General features: G+C 49.3%; 1 protein-coding gene across 1 annotated transcript in view; it reads left to right on the plus strand.

Moving 5' to 3' along the window:
* The window catches only part of POLA2 (DNA polymerase alpha 2, accessory subunit), a 288,530-nt gene that overhangs the window by 66,156 nt on the left and 205,457 nt on the right, over positions 1–16,917 (plus strand). The window contains exon 5 of the mRNA XM_086938034.1: positions 9,673–9,782. Within this exon, the coding sequence (XP_086794160.1) occupies positions 9,673–9,782 (110 nt within the window). The remainder of the gene's footprint in view (positions 1–9,672; positions 9,783–16,917) is intronic.

The following is a 16,917-nucleotide window of genomic DNA, read 5'->3' on the forward strand; positions in this document are numbered from 1 at the left end:
GAAGGCTGTGGTGTCAAGGTCGCCTTCCCCAGCTCCTGTACGTCGAGAAAAGGACTTTGGCTCTCCTTCTCCTTTAGTGTCTCCAGTCCATTCTCCATCTTACAAGGGGACTCCGGAGCAGTCACCGACGTCGGGATTCTCACCGACTCCAAAGGGTGTGTCGAATTCGGCTGATGCTGAGGGTCCTTCGGCTCCTGCTGCTCTGCCTATGGCTCCAGCGGTGCCTCGTTTGGAGCTCGAACCGGCTTAGTATCCACAATTTCCGGCGCCTGGTTCGGATCCATCGCATTTTTGTAATGCAATGTATGGCATGTTCGCTAGGGCCTCATACCGCTTTGGTGCACCTTTGTGTCCCATGGATCCTTTGGCATTTAATTTGGGTGTGCCTCACCAGTATCCACAGGCACCCTTTGTGCCTTTCATGCCGGCAATGTCGTCCTGGCACTTTCCGGCTCCGAGGATGTCGACGCTGGCTCCATCCTGTGAAGCTTCTCGGATTCGATCGGTGCCGGTTACGACAGTGGATCCTCCTTCGACGCGTGTGGCGCCGCTGACGCCGCAGCCAAAGATGCGCCCGTGGAGAAAAGAGCAGGGATTTTTGGAGGTGGAACAGTACCAGGCTGATAAGAGGGAGGAAGGAGAAGTGTATGACACAGAAGTGTGTTTGAGGATTTGTGTGAGGCAAGTGGACTTGATACTTCTCCAGAGTGGGACTTTGCTACTAAGAAGGCTTCCCCCTCAAAGGAGGTTGCTCCTTACCATTTTGTGATTAGGAAGGCTGCAGAACGTTTGGATTGCACCTCCCTAGGGCTGAGTATAAGCCTAATCTACTCACAGAGTTAACTTCATTCTCCGTCCTCGGTGGATGAAATACTCTTACCCTTTAACGATGCACTGACGAAGCCAATCCACGATGTGTGGCGCAACCCTCTTTCTGCTCCTGAGGTTTCAAGGTCGGTGTCCAGAAGATATAGACCAGCTCCTGGGGATCCTGTGTTCCTTTCATCTCACCCCTCTCCTGAGAGCTTGGTGGTGCAGGCTTTTTGTTCCAAGCAGTCTACAGGGACTTTTCCGCAGGCTCCGGCTGACGGGGATTCCAAGAAGTTGAAACATTCTGCGAAGAAGGTCTTTTCATCAGCCAGCATGGCACTGAAATCTACCAACGCTACTTGTCTGTTGGGTAGATACAGTCATGCCCTAATGGACTCTGCCAAACAGCTTCTTCCTAAATTGTCTGAGGAAGATAGGGGAAATCTGAGTGAGGTGTTGGCAGACTCTCAGGCTGCGGCTCGCCAAGTCATCCAGTCTGGTCTGGACACAGCGGATTCTGTGGCCAGGGTGATGGGTTCATCCATTGCAAGAAGAAGACATGTGTGGTTGAGGTCTTCTGGGTTCTCTCCCGATGTGCAGGCTGCCCTTCTTGATCTGCCTTTTGATGGGTCGAAGCTTTTTGGAGGGAAAGCTGATTCTGCCCTGCAAAGATTTTAAGGACAGTAAGGCCACAGGAAAGTCTTTGGGCCTGCAGACACAGGCGAGAGGTTATGATTATAAACGATACCAGGGCTTCAGGAAGTCTTCCTTTCGAAGTTTCAGACAGCCTCAGCAGCAGCAACAAAACCCCTTGTACAAGTCCTGTAGGGGTAAAGGCAGAGGTCGCCTTCGTGGAGCAGGCATCAACCTTCTTCCTCCTCCTCCTCTACCTCCCCAACCCATCCTGGAAATACAGGAAGCAGCCCTAGATCTGCCACCCTGGATCATGTAGGTCCTGTGGGAGGCCGGCGTACCCATTTTCTACAGGATTGTAAATTGATCGCTTCGGACCTTTGGGTTTTGGATCTAGTAGAAAATGGATACGCCCTTCGCTTCAGGGAATTTCCTCCTTATCCTCCTTGCCAGGGGTTCTGCACAGAGGATCATTTACTTTTCCTTCAGAAGGAGGTTCTTGCACTGTTACAAAAGGGTGCGATAGAGGTTGTTCCGGAGCAGGAAATGGGTCATGGATGCTACTCCAGGTATTTCCTGATTCCCAAGAAGGATGGCAGGTTACGTCCTATTCTGGACCTAAGAATCTTGAATTTGTTTCTCAAGCAGGAGAGATTCAAGATGCTCACTCCAGCACAGGTTCTTCAGGCGCTGACTAGAGGACTGGAGGGTGTCCATCGACTTACAGGATTAGTATTTTCTCATCCCAATCCTGAAGTCGCACAGGTTGTATCTCTGTTTTACGGTTGGTTCGCAACACTGCCAGTTTACGGTCCTTCCGTTTGGTCTTACTACTACACCTCGAGTCTTCACCAAGGTGATGGCAGTGGATGCTGCCCATCTCAGGAGGTTGGGGATCCTGGTTTTCCCCTACCTGGACGACTGGCTTCTGAAAGCAGACTCTCTAGAGATGATGTGTCGTCGTCTGCAGTTAACAACCCAGCTGTGGAACAAATTGGGTTTTTCGATAAATGTACCCAAGTCTCACCTGGTGCCCTCACAGCGCAACCTGTTCATAGGGGCAGTACTGGATACCACTGTGTGCCGAGCTTTCCTGCCTACAACTGAGCGGTTGTTCCAGTTTTGAAGGTCGTTCGCCTGCTAGGTCTGTTCGCTTCCTGCATTCTGTTGGTCAACCATGCACGCTGGCACATGAGGGTGCTCCAGTGGTGTCTCCGCAGGCAGTGGTATCAGCACAACGGAGATCTCAGGGAGTCAGTCAAGATTTCCAGAGAAGCTGCAACAGATCTGTCTTGGTGGAGCGTGGAGGGTAATCGGTCTCAAGGAAAGCCCTTCCACCTTCCACCATCAGTGGCCACAGAGATATCTGAAGCCTCTAGCCTAGGGTGGGGTGCTCATCTGGGGGACCTGGAGGTCAAGGGTCTTTGGTCTCCCGAGGAGAGATTGCTTATATCAATCTTCTGGAATTACGGGCGATACATTTGGCGCTTAAGGCCCTTCTCCCTTCCCTTCACTGTCAGTCGGTTCAAGTCCTGACGTACAACACTGCCGCGATGTGGTACGTCAACAAGCAGGGAGGAGTAGGGTCGTACCGTCTTTGCAGAGAGGAGTTGCAGCTCTGGTCCTGGGCTCAGGACCATCGGATTTGCTTGATGGCAAGTCATCTGGCCGGGGCGCTGAATGTGAGTGCGTACAGTCTGTCGGCAGTTCTCTGCTGATCACGAGTGGAGGCTTCATCCGGAGGTTGTTCATCACATCTTCCAGACGTGGGGAACTCCTCGGGTAGACCTGTTTGCACTGCCCGTCATTCTGCAGTCTCCAGGTTCTGAGGCGGGGAGCGTTGGGGGGACGCGTTTCAGTTGAGTTGGAGCTCACAACTCCTTTACGCTTTTCCTCTCATACCCTCGGGTTCTAAGGAGGATTTGCCAAGACCGGGCCCAAGTTATATTGATCGCACCGGATTGGCCGAGAAGGGTGTGGTACACAGACCTCCTTCACCTTTCGTCGCGCCATCCGCTCCGTCTCCCGCTCAGGGTAGACCTCCTCTCGCAGTCGCAGGGGCAGGTTCTACACCCTCACCTCCAGAGCCTGCACCTTCATGCCTGGAGATTGAACGGGGCAACCTGAATTCTTTCTCTCTCCCGCCTGACGTGGTGGATGTTATATTATCGGCTAGGCGACACTCCACCAAGTCGATCTACTCCTACAGGTGGTCAAAATGTGTTCAATGGTGTGGAGAGAAGTCTATTGATCCCTTAAAAGCTCATCTTTCTGATGTTCTTTGTTTTTCGCTGCATTTGGCCCAGCAGGGTTGTGCTGTGGCCACTGTTAAAGGATATTTGTAGGCTTTATCAGCATTTCTTTGTTTGCCTGATCATCTGTCTCTTTTTAAGTCTCCTATAGTTTTAAGGTTCATTAAGGGGCTTACTGACATGTTTCCGCCCACTCTTTTTATTATGCCCCAGTGGGATTTAAATCTAGTTTTAACTTTCTTAATGGGTTCCCCATTTGAACCTATACATAGTTGTCCTTTGAGACTACTGTCATTCAAAACGGTCTTCCTTGTGGCTATCACTTCAGCTAGGAAGGGTGACGGAGCTTCAGGCTTGGAGTTCAAAGCCTCCCTTTCAGACCATACATGCTGAAAGGATGGTCCTCAGGACCAGGGCTGCTTTTCTGCCTAAAGTGGTGACTCCCTTCCATCTAGGGCAGTCCATTACCCTTCCTACTTTCTATCCTCAACCTCACCCTTCCAAGGAGGAGGAGAGTCTTCACCGCTTGGACCCTAAGAGGGCGATTAGATTCTATCTGGATAGAACAAAGGACTTGCGACAGGATGATCAACTCTTTGTGGGCTATGTGGGACGCATGAAGGGCAAGGTGGTGCACAAGCGCACTTTATCCAGGTGGATCATCTTGTGCGTCAAGATCTGCTACGCTCTGGCTGGTAAGGAGCCTCCTGAAGGCATCAGAGCTCACTTCACCAGGGCTAAATCTTCTACTTCGGCCTTGTCCAGGTGTGTTTCTGTGTTGGACATCTGTAAGGCCGCAACTTGGGCCTCCCTCCGAACTTTCGAGAAGCATTACTGCTTGGATTCTGAAGTGAGGAGGGATGGCCATTTTGCCCGCTCTGTTTTGCAAGACTTTTTGGTATAGAAGGGTGGACACCCTCCTCCGGGAGTGGGACTGCTGTGGGATTCTATTCATAAAGTGAGGAATCCACAGGCAGATGTATCCATCAGAAGAACAAGTTACTTAACTTTGGTAACGCTTTTTCTGGTGGATACAGTATCTGCCTCTGGATTCCTCACTGACCCATCCGCCTCCCCGTTATCCACCTTCTTATACCTTAAAAAGAGGTATTGGTTAATATGGTTATTTCATATTGTCACTTTTTGTTGCCTCTATTTGCCTTTGTGTAGGTTTATGGGAAATGTTTGCTTTCTTTGCTTTCCTATTTCACTTTACACTGTGAATACTGTGTACTATGCATGTATTGTCTCTATGGTCGGTCCGCCCGTTTACCTCGGTGGCACGGAAAAAATGGGTGTAACTGATGTCATCACCCAACGTGGTCCTCTTATGGCTCCAGTGACGTCATGCGGAGCCGCGTGCGGAGCCAGGGTATTGTGACGACCTCATCGGCGCGGAGAGCTAGGAAAAATTCCCATGGAATGCTGGCACAGGCAGATACTGTATCCACCAGAAAAAGCGTTACCGAAGGTGAGTAACTTGTTCATCAGTTCAAAAATATGGGGGTAAACATGCAAAAAGAGGCGTTTTCTTACAGAGGTCTGTGAAATGTTTGTCTTCATTCCATTCTCTTCCTTTGCGTTGTTATTCTTCTCCACCATCTTGAAGGTGCATAAGATTAGCTTTCTAGTTGGCTGCCACGGAGGTCATGTGCTGCTGCTCAGATCTGTATGTATTTGGGACACCTGCCTGTCTGTACTACAGAGCTCGTTCTCTTTTAAATTGTTGGTTGTTATGTTTTAGTGGGTTTTAAAATCTTTTGAAGCTTTTTTAACTTACTCCAGCATCTTCAATTTTAGATGTCATTGTTTAGGACTTTCTGCACTTGCTCTTTGCTAATCTTTACATTGCCTTGTGATGGGGAATTACACTTTTTTCTCACGTTTCAGTTTTTTCTTCTCATGGGTATAAGCAGCTGGTGGTCTCTGAAGTGAGACATGCCTCTGATTCCCTTTCCCATGGTCTCCACCTTTGCACCTTCTCCTGCTTCTCCATCTGTAAAGTTAATCTTCTAGTTGGCTGCCTCACCGGTTATATGCTGTTGCTCCTCTCTATTTATTTGGACAACATTAGCATGTCTGTACTAGAGATCTTGTTCTCTCCTAAATTGTTGGTGTTATGTTTTAGTGTGTTTTTAAGTTTCTTTAAGCTTCATTTAACTTTTAACTTACTTCTTAATCTGCTTTTCTGATGGATGCAGCTAACCGCAGATTCCTCACCTTAAGAATATATTCTGTTCTCAGACAGTAGCCGCAATTCTTTGAAGCACTTGCTTTTGTGCATCACAAGGTGGTGCTGAGGACTCTCTCATGGCCTTGGGCCACCTCGGTAGTGATGGACCCAAGCTGCATATAGGCACCACCCCAACATGGTGACGTCTATTCCTTTTGTGTTATGATTTTCAAAGTGAATGTGGAGAGCAACTCCCAAATGTGTCAGTCTTCCCACTATTCCAAATTTCGAAAGTGTATCAGGGAAGAAGTATGTCTTCCACCCCACAAAACAACAGGATTCAAGCTATGCCATTACTGCAGGCAGCAGATGTGAAACGTTTTCCATGATGCGCCCAAAAGTGACCAGTCAGTCGACCTGTGACTAGGTGACAGCAGCCCTAGGAGCTTAATGCAGGCCCCTGCGGTGCAGGGGGCCCTAGCCCCTTTAGTGGGCTCCTACCTTTCATGGGCCCCTATTGATACCAATACCAATGAATATCTGTCAGATGTGGGCAACTCAGGGGCCGCTCATCACATTCTGCAGGTGGGCCCCAGCATTTTGTGTTACGCCACTGACCAGCCTCTGATGATCCAGCATTCTTCAGCCAGCAACCAACTCCTGTCAGCTTTGTGATACAAGAGTGAACCAGTAAACTTAACCTGAATAGTTTTCCTCTGCTACTGTAGACAAGGAATCCAAGTGTGTTGACATATTTTGGAAGAAATTATTATTTTCTGCTAGTCTAGCCTTGCAATCGATAAATGCTGTCTGTCTTGTGAATCGATATACACATACAATTTGTAGGATATGGTCAGTGAGACCTTGCGGACTACCTTAGGGCATTGTTTGCCCAGCCCATCCTACATGGGCGGGATGTTGTGAAGTACATATTATGTGCTTGGCAGTATGCATGAATGTGTGCAACAACATTTCAAGGGATTTCCAAGCATCCCTGATAGACCTACCCTTTGGCAGCTCTAGAGTTTTTGGGAAGAAAGCCAACTCTGTGCTGGAGAGATTTCAAGACAGCCGAATCACAACCCATTCCCTACGGTTGCTCTTGTTAGACTGCCAATTCCATCAGCAATATTGTGTGTCCAGACATATTTCACTTAATGTTAGGCATTTTAATGAATGATTATGTACTCTCTTAATATATTTTCTCCTGTTATGAACTCATGTAGAAAAGTTCCATCAGCTCTGTGGTACACTATGGAGCTGGTTGAAGTCAAACGTCAATTGAAAGCCCTAGAAAGACTTTGCAGGGAGAATTATAAACCATCTGCACAATGTAGTTATATGAATGAGATTGAACCGTCCCAAACATCCTTTTGTATGTACTTTCTATGCCCCTCCTGTTGCTTCTGGAGGCAATTTCCCGAGGGAGGACTTTAAAATTGTAAAAAAAAAAAACCAATTCTGCCTCCTTTTCCCTATACGGTGGTCCCACGTTTGGAAGATCTGTGTTCTCATTGCTTTACTTTGTGGACAATATTTTGAAAATTCACTAGACTTTAGATGCTACTGTTTTTTTAATGGTTTTGATCCTTTAGTTAGTCTTATTCAGACCCTGGACTGTTATCTCAAAAATCATCCCACTTTCCCAGTCCACTATTATCCACCATCTCCAGTTTATTAAATCTGTGATTGATATCATCAGTCCTCTGCTATAATTCTTGAACACTTCTGGACTGTGGACATTCTGCCAGGAAAAAGAGCTGGATGCTATAGGAGGGACTGCCTCTTTTGCTTTGTTGTGCTGGCCTGCTGCTTGCTGCTTTAGTCCTGGGAGTGAAAGGATTGGACTTTGCTGTCTAATTCCTACTTCCAAGGTTCTCCAAGGGCTTTGTGCATGCTTGCCTCCTGTTAAGAAGTCTCAGGGCCATCAGAGACTTCACCTGCCAGTGCCTTGGCTCTTCTGCTGAGAGTCCTGACTTCCCAAGTGGTACCATTCCAGTTCCTGGGCCCTTGGAAGTAGAATCTGGTAATCTGAAAGAGAAAATCCACGCATCGATTACCATTGCCTGTTTTCTTGCCACTGCCTGCCCCGAAGCATGCTTCCCGATTGGTGCATTGACTACGGCTTTCATAAAAGGTCCCAGCTCGCTGTCCCAGTGCGTCAGAAAAACTGCTGCAGCGTGAGTCCCGAGCACGGTGTCACTGATGTACGTGACACCCGCTCTGACTCCGATGCAGCACCTGCTGCTCCTGCGGCTGTGCTTTGCCTGCCCAGGGAATGGAAAATCGATGCAGCGCCAGCCTCTCCACTATCGTGACAAAGCAGTGCATCTGGATTTTTGACACCTCATCCATGGGCACCAATTCTTCAAGACACTGCAGTAAGGAACTGACGCATTCCCTCCCGTTCCAGTAAAGAACTGATGCATCACCTTCCCTGCCAGTAAGGAACCGACGTATCACCTTCCCGGTCAGTGAGGAACCGACCGATCACTTCGTCTGTGTAGTAAGGAACCGACTTGTCTCTTTACTTTTCCGGCACCTCACCTCCCCTGTGCCTTTTTCGTCTTTGATTTTTGTACATCTCAGATACTGTGTGCAAAAAGAAATGCATCCATTGATTTCGATGGACTAAACTTGCTTAATGTTTGAAAAGTGATATTTTGAGTTGTTCTATGTTGCATTTTTGTCATTTTGGTCTTGTTTAGTTCAGATAAAGTGTGTGTGGTGTGTGTGTGGTGTGTGTGGTGTGTGTGTGTGTGTGTCTGTGTGTGTGTCTGTGTGTGTGTCTGTGTGTGTGTCTGTGTCTGTGTGTGTGTGTGTGTGTGTGTGTGTGTCAGTCATTTACACATTGTCTCTGAGACAAGTCTGACTGCTTGTGCCAAGAGAGATCTATCTTTGTATGAGACCAATGCATTCATTCCGAACGATTTTCAAAAATGTATGAAGTGGAATATTGGCAACAGTAGATGGTTACATTAAGAGATCAAACTCACATATGACCATGTGTGCCATTTCGTTGGCCTCCTTTGTATTCATGTACAGGGTTATTCTTTCTGGAACATGAACACTTTGGAATGGATGGTGTTGAAGGTCATATGAGGGGTGGTGCTAGTAAAGATGTGTTGGGCATGTCTAGATTCTTCGAGTTCTTCCTGCAACTTGTGGAGTTAAAGGTCATGGCTTGATTGACTGAAACATATAAATAATGCTCTTGTGAGGCTGGTGTGATTTATGTTCTGGTATCTGATGATTAATGTTCTCTGGTTGGCTTTCTGTGGGGCTGTTCTGAGAGCTGGTGGCAGCATTCCTTTGGTTGGGTTTCAGTGGTGACGTTCTAAAGCTTGTGTTAAAATTCTGAAGGCTGGTGGTGGGGTGGTTTATTTTTGCGTCTTAGAAGATTGCTTATGATTTTGTCGGCTGCCACCGGTACTGGTGATGCTCTGGGGCTTGCAGAGATGCTGCTGACGTCCCTGTGTATTCTATTGGTAGTGGGTAAAAATCTGTGTAGTATTGCTGATGGTGTTGTTGGCAGTGTCTGATAGATTGGTGGTGGTGTTGAAGGCAAGTCTCTGGGGTACTGTTAGTGCTGATGGCTTGCATGCTCTCACATTTAGATGCAACAACAATAACTCCGTTCTTGTTCTTGACTGGAGTTAACATTGCCTCAGGGAATCGCACAAATTGGATGGCTTTGACAATGGCGTGAGTGCTTACAGGTTTAAAGGATGGTGATGATGCCCTGAGCATTCACTCATTTGGCGATGAGTTCTCAATTATTTTTGATTTTGGCCTACATTTTAGGGTTCTCAGAAACGGACCCTCAGCACGCCTGAGAACCCCCAGTCTAAGAGGATCTCTGCTATTGCCCGAAGTCCACATCTGCTGTTGTCACCCTCCAGCTTTTCACCCAGGTATGTAGCACGATGAAAAGACGACTCCACATATGTTTCTGAGAAGATTCATGCATTGTTTGTTCAAGATTGGAGCTCTGTAAAGCGTTACAATAAGGCATTTCTGCCTAATGAATGTACTCCATGATAATTCTTGTTCATGCATGCTAATGTTAGTTTTGTGATTTTACTCCAGGAAAACACCATGCAGTCTGAGCTGCCTAAGATCTAACCTGAAAAATTAGTATTCAACTTAAGGAGTCTTGTAAGAGACTGAACCATAAACTGCATACTAGTGGTTATATAAAACATTTTGTTGGGGGCACATTTTTCTTTCAAAGTGCAAATAAGTTGCCCAAACAGACTGCCTCTGCCGTTAACAACCTGATTTTGTTCTTGTTCGATCAACCATAAAAAATAAGTTAAGTAGGTCCACAAAAGAGTGTTTCTCAAATTAAAAGGTCTAGCAAGTGGCCAAGATGGCGGTGAGATAGGAGGTGTGTTTCTATCCCTCCCGCGCCACTGCTTCTTAGCTTTGTCTTATCACCCATTCTGGCGCCCATCAGTGCTTACCGGCGAGTGTGCTGGCTAGTGAAGATATCCTGATACCGGAGGCAAGCCTCTTTTCCAGGCGTCTGTGGTCTTGCTTGCTTTTTGTGACCTTCCTGACCTCGGCATCGCTGCGGTCCGGTGAACTGGGAGCGTGCTTGTGACCATCTTCGATCCCTGATGCGATCCTGCGCCGGGAGTGCCTGACGAAGGACACAGACACCCGCCTTGCTGGTGGGCTCTTCACTGGAGGTGGAATGGAGCTTTGGCACTGCTGGCGCAATCGCAGCGAGGCGCGATCTGGGGATGGTGCCATTTTGAGCTCTCCTGTTGCGGACGATAGCTGCCGGAGGTGAATGAGCCTGAGGGTCCCGAAAGGCCGTCTGCAAATGCTCCCACTGCTTGGGTCCCTGCTGCTGTGAAGTGCCCTCTAGCTGTTGTTCGGCTCTGTACAGCAGCTTTAACAGAGACGGCGATCCCCCCCGGAGGTGAGGAGCGGCGGACAGGGAGTGTGGGGCGCGACCGCTGAACCGAGACCCGGTCCATAGGTCGGCGGACTTGAGTAGAGTTCTGTTGAGGCCGCCGCTGGTTCCTGAGGGGCTGGGAGAGAGGGGTGTCTTCACCGGCGGGCCCCCTCTTGGGGTCAGCGACTTAACAAGCAGACTCAGGCCTCGCCCTGCTATGGGCGATAGTGTGGCAGTGATGGCGAGGCCTGGCGGTAGCGGCGCGGCCTTGGGGCCTGGGGCCCAGTAAGTGGGGTGGCTTATTTTGGAGACCTACGTGAAGGTCCCTGGAGGTTTCCCTGCACGATGGTGAAAGTAGTACCTTTCTTGCTGAAGGCTGGCACAATGCTGGCTTGAGCGTGTGGCCTATTGTGCTCAGGTGCTGTAATCTGGATCGCCTCTTAACATCCAGGAACTGCAGTGTGAGTGGGGCTTCCTCCAGTGAGGCCCCGGCGAGTGACCCTTATCCGAGCTAGCGCCCACGAGGCAGACAGCGGGAGAGCCGACTAGTGACAGTGGCAGTACACCCTCCTGCCATGGTTGGGCTCTGAGGTCTATTAGATGTGGGGTGAGTTCCCATATTAGCTTGGCACAGCCTGGTCGCTGCATAGTACCACTGCCCTCTGAGTCCAGTTGGCCCGCTGTAACAACCGTAATCCTCTTGTTGACCCAAAGCTGAGGGGCAGGAAGATATTGGTCTGGAAGGAGTACTGGCCGGCCCGAGGTAGGCAGTGTGCACGGAGAGTTACTGGACTGACGCAATCCGACAGAACGGAGCAAAGAGTGCGGTTCCTCCTACGCACAGAGGGTGCGCTGGCTAAGTTGGTCAAGCCTGACAGCGTGGGCCCGGTGTTATTGTGAGGCATGGTACGCTGCTCTCATCTATCATACTGTGACAAGAGGGGTACAGAGTGGAGGTTTCCTGGGGCCATCATGTCATGTAAATGTAAATGTAAATGTATTTGAGCTTATATAGCGCACAGCTACCCACAAAGGGTTTCCCGGCGCTTGCTTAGGGAACCCGTCCTGGTATTCTCCTGTGAGATAACCCTGGCAGGGTATCCACAAGGTGAAAGCCAGGCATCCCCCCACGAGGGGCCGTTGTGGAGATTAAGCAAGCTATTGCCCAGAGTCGCAGAGTGTGAACCCGTGAGTTGAGAAGGCACCGGAGCGAGAATTATCGAGTCTGTGGAATTTTTGAGCCCAAGACCCGCCAAGGCGGGGAATTGAACCCTGGTCCAGGGCCGATCTCAGCTTCCGGGTCTGCCGCCTCTAACCCCTGAGCCACACTTCTCATCGGCCAGAGGAAGGAAAGAGAAATCCCTGAAGGACCTTCTGCAGAAATCAACAGGACACTCTGCTCCACACCCTGAAGCCAGGGCACCACCAATGGAAGGAGATGACACGCCGACAACTAAGGCTTTCATGATTGAGCTCTTCTCGGCTATCAAGGATGACATCCAAGAACTACGCTCCCAGCTCTCTGCGGACCTGCAAGAGGTTCGGCATGATGTTGATGGCATTGGAGAAAGGGTGGCGACTTTGGAGGAGCACGATCTGAGTAGGAAGGATGACTTACACCAGCTACAGCAAGAGATGCTACGCCTTCGGGAACAGAACATTGATCTGCAAGCTCATGCGAAGGACCTGGAGAACCGCTCCAGACCTAATAATATCCGAGCGGTCCCTTGGAAAGGGGAAGGTGGTGACCTTGCCTACGTCAGTGTTATGTTCTACAGATCCTCGGGGACGAGGAGGTACAGAAGATACAAATGGCACATGTCCATTGTGTAGGGCTCACACGTGGTGCTAAAGTTCCCCCCCCCTGATTACTTGTCTGCGTTCATGACTTTTAACTGAAGGAACGCTTCCTATATAGGGCATGAGACCTTAATCCAGTCCAGTTCCGTGGTCACCAACCTACACTCTTCCAAGATTTGGCGGCCTCCACAATGATTAAGCGCAGAGAATTTAAGCCCATCACCAACCACCTCCGAGAGAAAAATATTCCTTATTCCTGGGGCCACCCGTTCCGCCTCCTCTTCAAATATCAAGGCAAGTTGTTGCAGATTCGGTCCTTGGAGGAAGCATATGACGCATTGAGTCTTGAGAAGACTCCTGCCTTGGCAGGGGATGCCAAACCACTCCCTCGTAAAAGACGTTGCTCGTCTGAATGGCAGCGGGTCGGGAAATCGCTGCCAAGCCCTGCGCCTGACACGGCCGCTAGCAAGCTGGAGAGGGAGGCGGCCCTTTCATCAGTGACACAGGTAACAGAGCGTCCTGAGACTCCTTGATGTACTGAGCATGGCTGCCACTTGGGTTCATCATCTGGCGCCAGAAGGGGGAAGCACTTCGACTGTGTCGGATGACACTACACCCTGGTCATTGGAGTGATAGTCACGTAATACTTGGTATGGACTGGGTCTGTGCTACGTTGCCCTGGACGCTGACCATTGAGACGAACTTTTGTCATATTTTCTCTTTTTCTTTTCTTCTTTAGTGGTTTCTTATGGTTTTGGGATGAGTTTTTTTTGGGTGTTACTTGGGGCTCCGCATCAGTTCACAGGCAAGATTGGCAGGTGACTAGACTGTACGGGATAACCTTTGCTGTCCTTGATTCATTTGGTCTTGAGCGGGTGCATAGCCTCTCTCCTCCCCAATGCTGCGATTGTTAGGAATCTGAAAATTGTTAGCCTGAATGTGTGAGGGTTAAATAATCCTGTAAAGCGATCTGCAATACTCTCCCTTTTGGAGAATGCTGATGGTGATATAGGGCAGGTTACTGGCCGTTAGGATACAATGGAGGGACGCACATTTGATAATAGGGTCCTTATATGCGCCGAATGAATGGCAGGATCCCTTCTTGCGCCTAGCCCTGTCCGAGATTCTTGCCTCTCCTGATACAGCGCTTTTGGTCAGGGGGGGCTTAAATGTTGTAATGGATTCGGATCTGGATAGATCGGGGCAGAGGTCACATCAGACAGGGGCATTGTCGCAGGTTGGGAAACAATGGTTGGCTGATTGTGGGTTGTGTGATGTGTGGCGTATACAGCATCCTAATGAGCGCGACTATACCTACTTTTCAGCGGCGCACAAAACAAATGCGCGTCTAGATCACTTTTTAGCCTCCTCATCTCTTCTCCCTAATTTGCATGCTGTGGATATCAACCCAGCTCCCTCTCAGACCATGCCCTCATTTCGGTGCTGCTCCTAGCATGGTGCTCGCGCTCAACCCCGCCAGGCTGGAGACTTCGTGAATCCCTTCTTCACTCTGAGGAAGTCACCAAGAGGATCCAAGATACTATAGTACATTACCTCTCTGAGAACGATAAGGGGGGCTCGCCCCTTGCGGCGGTGTGGAAGGCTTTGAAGTTGGTGGTGCTAGGCGAATTCATCGCGGTTGTGGCGTCATTTGCGCACCTACGCAGAGAGAAGCGTGCAGATTTAGAAAAGGAGGTGGGAGAGCTGGAGGCAGTTAATAAGCGGATGGGGGCTCCGAGATTTTGAAGGGAGTTGGAAACTCGACGGCGCATGCTGAAACACCTGGACCTAGATAGGGCTGAGCATGCTCTCCTGAGACTGCAGCATATATTCTACCTCAGTGGGGATAAGTGTAGGAAGATTACGAGCACAAGCACAGATGTCTGCAATCCATTCCATAGGGGACCAGAAAGGGGTGGAACATACCACGGATGCCGAGATACAGCTGCTGGGGTTTTTTGGAAATCTCAGAAAAGCAGGGGGCTCTATCTGGTGTGTACGTTGAGTGTCTCAATAGCTAGGTAAAAGTATGGATGCCCTTATCATCGATTCCTTTTGTCGTTTTTACCAACGCCTTTATGCGAAGGGCGACGCCCTCCTGCTTGACCCAGGGGAATACTTGAACTCCTGCGATATTTCTCCCTTACTCAAATCTTCGGCTGATAACTTGGACTCAGTCATTCGCATAGAAGAGATCATATCGGCGATAGCGAGGGTAAAAGTAGCTAAGTCACTGGGTCCGGATGGCTTCCCGGCTGTGTTTTATAAAACATTCTGCGTGGAGCTGGCTCCCCTTTTAACGTTACTTTGTAACTCCTTCCTGGACACTGGGGAAGGGACGCCTACAATGTCTGAGGCAGCAATTTCTGTGATCCTTAAACCCGGGAAAGAACCCAAAGATTGTGGGTCATACCGACCAATCTCGCTCCTTAATATTGACGTGAAATTGTTTGCGGGTGTTTTAGCTTCACGCCTTTGCTCCCTTATGGATGATATTGTCGACCCGGACCAATCTGGTTTCATACCGACGCGGCAAGGAGGGGATAACTCTAAACGACTACTGCATCTCATTGACTTATACATCGATCGCATACTCAGGCCCTCCTACTCTCGATTGACGTGGAGAAGGCCTTAGACAACGTTGATTGGGAGTACCTGTTCACGTGATGCGTGCATACGGATTAGGGGATAACTATTCAATGGGTTAGTTGCTTATATGCCTCCCCCACAGCTACGGTGCGGGTTAATGGTTGCAAATCGACCCTTTTCCCCATTGCACGGGGTATGCGTCAGGGCTGTCCCTTATCCCCACTTTAATTTGTGCTCTAGATGAGCCTTTTGCCCAGCGCATTCTGTCATACCCTGACATTGTGGGTCTTAAATTTGGAGCCGACGCACATAAAATTAGTATGTATGGCAATGATGTCATCCTCTCAATCACTCAGCCTTGGTTGACACTGCAGTCCCTGACTAGGGAGCTTACTGCTTTTGGGAACGTTGCCGGGTTCAAAGTCAACTTCGCAAAGTCGCAGATTCTTAATCTCTCTATTCCGGAGAATGAGGTACAGGACCTGCAACAAGACTTTGCATTTCATTGGGCGCCTAAGGACGTCACGTACCTGGGCATTCGTCTGACCTCGTCCATCGCTAAGACGGTCTCTCTCAACTACACAATGCTGATGGAGCAAACAACCAAGGCGCTAGCTGCCTGGTCGCGTCTCAAGTTGGCATGGTACGGGAGGATGGCGGCGGTGAAGATGACAGTGCTCCCACGCATCCTGTACATCTTCCAAATGCTATCTTTGAGCCCACCGCTGGGCACACTTCGGAAATTGCAAGGACTTCTCAATAAGTTTCTGTGGGAAAACAAGAAGCCGTGCCTCGCGTTTGTGCACATAACCTCCTCGAAGGCACAGGGAGGGCTAGGCTTCCCGCTGGTGGGTGCCTATTACCAGGCGACATGCCTCCGCTACATCGCTGAATGGAACAGGCCCCTATCCAGCAAACACTGGAACTTTATGGACCAATCAGTGGCCCGACGGAACATATGGCGCGAACTGTGGCTCCCGCGCAAGCATAGAGCGTGGGGACTAAATTCCTCCCGGGTTACTTCCCCGACTCTCAAGGTGTGGGACCGGCTAGCAGGCCCGAAAGGTTGGACCACATTTCCTTCTCCTATGTCCCCCATCGTAGATAATCCCGACTTTCAGCCAGGATGTGCGTCGCCGATCTTCCATCGCTGGAGGGAGGAGGGTTGCAAGAGAGTGGGTTCCCTTTTTGATGTTGAGGGCTTGATTCCTTTTCCCCAGTTGCGTAAAGACTATGATCTACCACCTTCAGATGCCTTCCACTACTCACAAGTCGCACATTGGGTTACACGACCTGAGAACTTTGCCCCAATGTTTTGCCCCCTGTCAACCTTTGAAAAGTGGCTGGTGTGTAAAAAAGATGATCGTAAACTCATATCTGAACTTTACGCCATGATCACTACACATCCGAAGAGAGACTGCACAAAAGCCCAAGTAAGATGGGAGACTGAACTGGGGAGGCCCTTATCACATAAAGAGTGGGAACACATTTTGTATTGAGCACATCACACTGCTTCCAATACGGCAGGAACGGAATCTGCATATAAAGTGGTTACTTACTGGTATTATACTCCATCGCACGTTAAATGTTGGGACAGGCCCAAGTCAGACCTCTGCTGGCGGGGGTTTGGTCTTACTGGTACCCTGGTGCATTTGCTTTGACATTGTCCGAAACTGGTGCGATATTGGTCAGCAATCATTGACGATGTTGATGCAGCATTTCAGAGTACATTGCTACGTGTTCCTGAACATACA

Source organism: Lissotriton vulgaris, chromosome 9 (assembly GCF_964263255.1).
Source record: "Lissotriton vulgaris chromosome 9, aLisVul1.2, whole genome shotgun sequence".
NCBI lineage: Eukaryota > Metazoa > Chordata > Amphibia > Caudata > Salamandridae > Lissotriton > Lissotriton vulgaris.